The sequence below is a fragment of the Delphinus delphis genome, chromosome 1 (assembly GCF_949987515.2).
Source record: "Delphinus delphis chromosome 1, mDelDel1.2, whole genome shotgun sequence".
Taxonomy (NCBI): Eukaryota; Metazoa; Chordata; class Mammalia; order Artiodactyla; family Delphinidae; genus Delphinus; species Delphinus delphis.
Window position 1 is genome coordinate 131,467,926 of NC_082683.1, and position 8,471 is coordinate 131,476,396.

At 41.9% G+C, this 8,471-nt stretch overlaps 1 protein-coding gene across 3 annotated transcripts in view; it reads right to left on the reverse strand.

Annotated features, from left to right (window-relative positions):
* Window positions 1–7,780, reverse strand: part of COP1 (COP1 E3 ubiquitin ligase) — a 272,563-nt gene extending 264,783 nt beyond the window's left edge. The window contains exon 1 of one of the 3 annotated variants that reach the window (XM_060034406.1): window positions 7,164–7,780. In XM_060034406.1, coding sequence (XP_059890389.1) covers window positions 7,164–7,582 — 419 coding nt within the window. In that variant the 5' untranslated portion in view covers window positions 7,583–7,780. The remainder of the gene's footprint in view (window positions 1–7,163) is intronic. The other 2 variants (XM_060034397.1, XM_060034388.1) reach the window with 2 other exon arrangements.
* Window positions 7,781–8,471: the final 691 nt, after the last annotated feature.

An 8,471-nucleotide genomic window follows, 5' to 3' on the forward strand; every position in this document is an offset into this window, starting at 1 on the left:
ATTTAGAAAATCAATAATACCAAAACCAGTTATTTGAAAAGATTAATAAAACTGACAATCCTGGGCTTCCCTGGTGGCGCAGTGGTTGGGAGTCCGTCTGCCGATGCAGGGGACACGGGTTCGTGCCCCGGTCCGGGAAAATCCCACATGCCGCGCAGCGGCTGGGCCCGTGAGCCATGGCCGCTGAGCCTGCGCGTCCGGAGCCTGTGCTCCGCAACGGGAGAAGTCACAACAGTGAGAGGCCCGCGTTCCGCCAAAAAAAAAAAAAAAACCTGACAATCCTCTGGCTAAACTGTTCAAGGAAAAAAAAAGGGAAAACACAAATTACCAGTATCAGGAATGAAAGAAGGGACATCCCTCCAAATCCTACAAACATTTAAAACATAAAGAAGTATTAAAGCCTAAGTCAGAAAGAGAAAATCAAATATTGTATATTAACGCATATATGTGCAATCTAGAAAAGAGGTACAGATGAACCGGTTTGCAAGGCAGAAGCAGAGGTATAGAGAACAAATGTATGGACAAGGGGGGAAAGCGGGGGGTGGGGGGGGTGGGATGAATTGGGAGATTGGGATTGACATATATACACTAATATGTATAAACTAGATAACTGATAAGAACCTGCTGTATAAAATAAATAAATAAAATAAAATTCCAATAAACAAAAAAAGTATTATGAACTTATGCCAACAAATTCAATAGCTTGGGTGAAACGGAGAAATCCCTTAGCAGACAAATTACCAAAGCTCACTTAAGAAATAAAGAACCTGAATAGCCCTTTATCAAGTAAAGAAACTGAAATAGTAAATGAAAACCTTGCCACAAAAACTATGGCTTCACTGATGAATTCTACCAGACACTTAAGAATGAAACATACCAATCCACAAACTCTTTCAGAAGACAAAGATGAGCTGAACTGTATCCTCTCCCAAATCCATACATTGAAATCCTAGCCCTCAGTACCTCAGAAGACTGTATTTGGAGACTGGGCCTTAAAGAGCTAATTACGGTAAAATGAGGTCATATATGTGGGACCTAATCCCAATATGACTGGTGTCCTTATAAGAGATTAGGACACACACAACACACAGACCCAGGGACAACCATGTGAAGACACAACAAGAGGTGGCCATCAGCAAGTCAAGGAGAGAAGCCTCAGAAGAACCCAAACCTGACAACACCTTGATCTTGGACACCTAGCCTCTAAAACTGTTGAGAAAATAACTTTCTATTTTTTAAGCTACCCAGTCTGTAATTATGTTATAGCAGCCCTAGCAAACTAATACACCCTGATATCAAAACCAAAATATATAAAGTAAATATATGTATATTATAAGAAAACCATAGACCAATATCACCCATAAATAAAAATACAAAATATCTTTTTAAAAAAATCAGTAAATAGGGCATAAAATTGGAAAAGAAAGAAGTAAAACTATATTGATTTTCAGATGACATGATTGTCTTCTCAGAAAATCACATCGGTTCTACCAAAAAACTATTAGAAGTAATAAGTGAACTTAACAATTCACAGGACACAAGGTCAATACACAAAAATAAATTTTATTTTTATATTAGCAACAATTAGAAATTGAATAGCAAATTAGCAATTTTTAATTAGAAATTAAAATAACACAACAGCATCAAAAACATGAACTACTTAGGAGTAAGTTTAACAAAACATGTGCAAGATCCAAAAACTGATAACTATAAAACTCTGCTAAGAGGAATTAAAGACCTAAATAACTGGAGAAACATACTATGTTTATGGCTCAAAGATTCAATATTGTTAAGATGTCAAATCTTCCCAAATTGGGTCATAGATTCAAAGTAACTCAAATTAAAATCCTAGCATGCTTTTTTTAAGAAATTGGTAAGCTAAAATCTATGTGGAAATGCAAACATCCTAAATAACTAAATCAACTTTGAAATAGAGGAACAAAACTACACTATCTGATTTCAAGGTTTACAACAATGATACAGAAATCCAGACAATGTGGTACTGGCATAAGGATAAACACATAGATCAATGGAACAGAATAAAGACTCCAGAAATAAACTTATACATATTAATTAATTTTTGAGAAAGGTTCCAAGAAAATTCAATGAACAAAGATGGTCTTTTCAACAAATGGGTGCTACAATAACTGGACATCTACGGTGGAGGGAAAAAATCTCCAACCCTTACCACACACAGTATATAAAAATTAACATGAAATGATTATATACCTAACCACAAAAAAGCTATAAAGCTTCTAGAATATACAAGAAGACTTAGACAACAATTTCTTCAATAGAACACAAAAGCCATAGACTGTAAAAGAAAAAAGTCCATAAATTGGACTTAAAATTTTAAACTTTTGCACTTCAGAAGACTGCTCAGAAAACTAAAAAGAAAACAACAGACTGGGAGAAAACATCACAATATTTAGGACTTACATGCAAATTATGACAATAAGATACTACTACACACGCCTACTAGAATGACTGAAATTTGAGAGACTGAAAACAGCAAGTGTTGGCAAGAATGTGGAACTGAAACTCATACATTGCTGGTAGAAATGCAAAATGATAGTCACTTTAGAAAACAGTTTTGCAGTTTCTTATAATGCTAAATACACACTTGGCAATACAACCCAGCAATACACTCCTATGTATTTACCCAAGAGATGTGAAGACAGGTCCACACAGAAAACTGAATGTGAATGTTTACAACAGCTTTCTTTACAATCACTGAAAACTTTAGAAACAAAGAAACTCAAATATCTTTTAACTGATGAGTATATAAAGAAATCACGTTACATCCATGTAATGGAATACTACTCAGCAATTAAAAGAAAATTAGTGAGACATTCAACATTATTGAATCTCAAAAACATTACTCCAAATAAGTCAGGCACAAAAGTCAACATACTGAATGACTCCATTAATATAATATCCTAGAAAAGGCAAAACTATATTGATAGAAAACAGATGACCAGTTGCCAGGTGTCAGAGATGAGGTTCGAAGACAGAGTGCTAAGGTGTAGTACACTGAACTTTCTAGTGTGATGGAAATGTTCTGTATCTTGATTAGGGTGGTAACATAGATGTATTCATTTGTCAAATTCATTGAACTATACACTTAAAACTGGTGACTGCTATGGTATGCAAATTATATCTTAATAAAGCTGATTTTAAACAAAATCTCCAGCCTCTGAAGGGCAAAGCAATATAGTGGTTAAGAACTTGAGCTTTGAGCCAAAACGTCTGGATATAAATACTGATACCACCATTATTAACTATATGAACTGAGCTTTGAGCCAAAAGCCCATCCTTAAACTAAACTGAGGCCTCATACCCAGTAAGTACTTATACATTGTACATAAATATGTAACCAAAAGTTTCATCAAACTATCTTTTCATACCCAGTAAGTACTTATACATTGTACATAAATATGTAACCAAAAGTTTCATCAAACTATCTTTATAATGACAGGTTCTATGATACCTGCTATTTTATTTCACTTTTTAATAGTTTGGAAAACAGTTATAGTAGCAAGAATGGTCAACAGATTTCATCTTTAGGGCTAAATGTAATTAATAGGTAGTGGCTGCCTGCAGTGCTATGTTGAGGACTGTGAGACAACATCTGAATTCAGAAGAGTATTTAGCATCTGCCATGGTACTAAGAGAAGCAATAATGCCAGGATGTGATACTATAATTATGTGATTAAAAGTCTTTCTTCACATTAAATCGTGAGCTCCTTCAGGATAGTCCATTTTTAATAGCTGACATGAGAATTTATTAAATGGTAGATGGACTTCATGTAGATTCTACCTACATTTTATCAGGCAGAGGTAACCTTCCCACAAGGGGCTTACTATCTACCTAAAAATACTTATTTCTGCTACAACTCAGAGAGTATCTGGGACTTGAAGAGGTAGAAAAGGTTATTTCAGGGGGTTGGAAAAGCTAATGCAGAGGCAGTAGTAATATGATAACATAAAAGAAAGAAATTGTCTTCCAAACACAGGCTATTTAAACGTAATTTAAACGAATTTAAACGAATCGTAATTTAAACAAATCATGTAAGAAAAATTTGAAAAATCAAAGTAATGAAGACTTCCTTTGAATGTCCGAGATTTATCCAACTTCAAGCTATATACTACTCTCTACTGTACTACAGATTCTCCATCTATAAAACACTGTTAGAATTATCTGCAACTTGACGATACTTTCAATCCTTTGTTTGAAAGAAATATTAAAGTAAAAACTATAAATCCCTAAAATGTTCATCAATTCTGCAATTAAATATAAACTTACTTTCAAATATGAGTCAGGAGAGGCCAATATGTATTATTGATATTAGGCATTTGACCTTAAATCAACCATTCTCAAGGAGGGGAAGAGGACATGTCATTAACAAGGGAGCTTCTGCAAACTACACTGCCCACTCCAGCCTCCAATTCAGTTTTGTCCTGTTGGGATATGGGCAAGCAGACAGGCAAGGGGAGAGAGTAGTTAAGGATAAAGACATTTATCTCCTGTGATTATGAAACAGCTGTTTCCCTTCAGTCTACCACATTTAACAACCACGAGGCTAAATACATGTACTTCAACTTATAGATATGAAATTTTTAAATTCCATACAAAGAAAGCACTAAATTGAGAATTCGGAGATATGAGTTTTAATTTTGTCCTTGAGCTACCCAATCTGAAACCAAGTTACTTAACTTCTCTGTACCTCAATGAGAATACAATTATATTAGTATTATATAAAGTTGGAAGTTCTATATAACTTCACAGAATTGCTCTAGGATAAAATGAAACATGAAGTATAAACATATCTTTAAAATATGATGAATAAGGAATTGTTATCATTATTCAAACTTAAGCCTCATTTAGATGTAAAAGCTTAGAATAATTTGGATTGGTTCACAGTTTGACCTTGAAGCAGACAGACCAACCACCCAGAGCCAATTAGAAATGAAAAGGATTCCTTGGGCCTTGCCTAATCCTCACCTCCCTACCCCAAATGCTTGGCCAAATCAAATCTAGCTGGAGAATCAGGAAAACTGATTTCCATTAATGAATTCTTCTGAATATTCAACCTCACCAGATAAAGAAACAGAGGACTATGAAATTCTTAGAAAGTGAAATATTCGGAATTTTTAACTCATGACTCTCACTGGACACTTCCTCTTGGAATATAAAAGAAAGCAGAAGGGGCTTCCCTGGTGGCGCAGTGGTTGAGAGTCCGCCTGCCAATGCAGGAGACGCAGGTTCGTGCCCCGGTCCGGGAAGATCCCACATGCCGCGGAGCGGCTGGGCCCGTGAGCCATGGCCGCTGAGCCTGCGCGTCCGGAGCCTGTGCTCCGCAACGGGAGGCCACGACAGTGAGAGGCCCGCGTACCGCAAAAAAAAAGAAAGCAGAAAAATCTAAACAACATGGTTAAGACTCAAGAGACTGGATTTTAATTTTTAAAAATTAGTTGACAGACTAATAAAAATTTTAATAATCTTACCCCTAAACAATAAAAATTAGTGCCAGCTGCTTATACTCTCCCATCCCTCTCCAACTTTCTATAAAATGGCTTATAGTAAGTATAATGAGATGCATACAGTGCCTGGCAGACAGTGAGTGCCAAAGAAATATCTGTTGAATGAATGATTAATTTCCTTCTTTCTCACACCTTTTACACTATCTTAGTATACCTATATGGTTGCTGGCATGTTTGTTTTCTTTTAACCTACTAAAAAGTAAAATGCAAATGGTGGCTAAAAAGACAAACTGTGAAAACCCTCACTTTGTTTCACTAGCTTCTACTTTATCTTATGGGATTCTCTACTGGCTATGAACACAAACACATCTGATACCCAACGATAAGCTGCTCAAATTATTTACAAATTACAATTATAGCCCAGTTTCAGTGAAAAATGAATCAGTTCTGAATCCAGAATAATTTATGACCAAAGCAAAAGTATGAATAAAGGTATTTTTACTGCAAGAACTAGAAACTGTAAGTCTAATCAATAACTTTCCTAGAGTCCCAACTTCTAGTCTTATCATATTTAATGACAACTCGGACCATCTTCAACCCTGAAGTGAATCAACTTCCCGTATAGTGACAGTGCAAGCCAACTTCCTACATCACTAGTATTCTATTCTATCAACAATTTCCTCCAGAGGAAAAGCACAAAATCCTACCAGTTCTCACTCAGCTAAAAGCAAATCCTTTCTTGCAATCTTACCATTTGAATTGGATTTTGAACACAAAACCCAACGAAAATGGAAACACTCTCAAGCAAGACAATCAACTCCATTTTTCACTTAATATGTATAATCCCTCTATGCCAAATGTCATAACGGAGGACTACTGCGTAGCATTCAAGATGCTAACTACGATGACAACACGTCTAATTCCTAGCTTTTCTCAAATCCGAAGTTCCAGTATATACGCTGATGTGTTAATACAAGTGTAGTGCAGTCACATCTGACACATGGATGATACTTAATAAACGTGGTCCCCTCTTTCAAGACATTCAGTTGAGAGGTGGAAGTTGTGAACAGACTTTCTTGACTACAGGAGCCTCAACAACAGATTTAAAAGTGACCCAGCCTTTGAAGCAGGAGGAGATAATTTACACGTACACAGGATGGATATTTACATCAACTACCACTTCTTAAAACAGCCATACCCATGTTTAGAGCATCATCCACTATGCTTCAATAAGCAGATTCTGACCCACAACTCCCTCCCTCAGCATCCCGGGAAGCTTAATCCTCTCCCTTTACAAGTTTAATTCACCTCAACGAGAAATCCGGACTGACAGGGTACCTAATTCACCAGCGAGGCAGAAAATTCAAGGCTCACCCTCCGTGCCCAGCTTTCCCCTTTTATGCACAGCCATTTATTTGGCCTTTCATCTCCCCCCCCTATTTATTATTCTCTAATCTCCCTTCACTTCTCCCCACCAGCACTGACCTCTTTAGTACTCCCACCCTGCCTCAGCACTCCAACATTCCCCCACCTCAGCCCACCAACCGCTGCAAACGCTCGAATGCCTCTGCAGACACCGCCACAGCGCCCAACAGACCTCCCTCACCCCGGACCCCAGCAGCCCCAAGAGCAGAAACTCCTAACGCAGAGAGGGCGAGGAGGCTGTTCGTCCAACCCACCAGACGAAGTCGTTGCTTTTGTCCTCGTAGGAGTTGATGAGCCCGTTGCACAGGGGGGCAAGCAGAGGTCGCTTCCTGCTGCCGCTCCCTAGGCTGGAGCTGCTCCCTCCTACGCCGGCGCTGGGCCTGGCTGCGCAGCTGAGCCGGGACAGGCCCGCGGACACCGCCCCGCCGCCGCTCCCGCCGCCACTGCCGGACACTGCGGCCGCCACCAGCACAGGCCGCACCGGGCCCCCGAGGCCGCCGGAGCCCGCGGCCTGGGCCGCCCCGCCGGACCCCAGCGCCGCGGCCGAAGCAGCTACGGAAGGAGGCGACGGGGAAGAGGATAAGGACGAGGAGGCGGAAGTCACCGAGGAGGCCGCAGAGGAGCCAGGGCTGGTCCCGGCTGAGCCCGACCCGGCCTGGCGGCTCCCAGACATCGTGACTCCCTCCCCTCCGGCCGGGCGCTCGGAGGAGAGGGACCGCGACTGCGACCCGCCGCCGCCTCCCTCCCCTCTGCCTCAGTACATCCTGAGTAGGCGCGCCGCGCCGGGAGGTGGGGCTGAGGAACAATAAAGTTGATTTTTGTACGGCAACCACACAACAGCGTCCGACGGGAGGGGGCGGAGGGAACTATTAAAACAAGAGCAGGAACCACTACCGCTCTCTAGGCCGCCGCCGCCGCGATCGCCGCCGCAGCCAACCCGGGCGCTCCGTGGGCCGGCCGTGCGCGCACGCGAGCGGCGGAAGGGGCGGGAGCGGCGGGGGATACAACTTTAGACACGGCGCGGGCGGCGCTCAGACAAGCTCAACGTGCCCTAGGCGACGGCGGCGGCCTAGTAGCGACCGCCGCCCTCGTCGAGAGCTGGTTTCCTTCGTGACTTGCCCGAGGGTAGGGCCGTCTCAGTGGGTGACAGGGCTGCGGAGAGAGAAACGGATGGTAGGGGTGGCTCAAGGGGTTGGGGAAAGGGGAGGGGGGGAAAGCGCTCCAAAAGCGACTGCGCACGCGCGCCCTGGGCGCCGACCCTTGCGGGTTACCCAAGGTTCCCGCTCCAGGCCAAGAAGAGCGGCGCCGGCGCGGGGCAGTTGCACCACGCATGCGTGAGGGCGAGCCGCATTCCTGAACGTTAACCGGGAGCGGTAGCTGTCGCTTGAGAGGCAGGCAGTATAACCCAGTGGCGAGGGTACGACAGGTACTTCCGAGTCGGGGATTGAAGGCCCTGAAGACTGGGGCACACGGAAAGAATCTAGAGGCTCTGAGCAGTTGAAAAGAGCACTGGACTGAGAGTCAAGCACTCTGGGCTTTGCTGTTAGCCGTTCCACAGTATT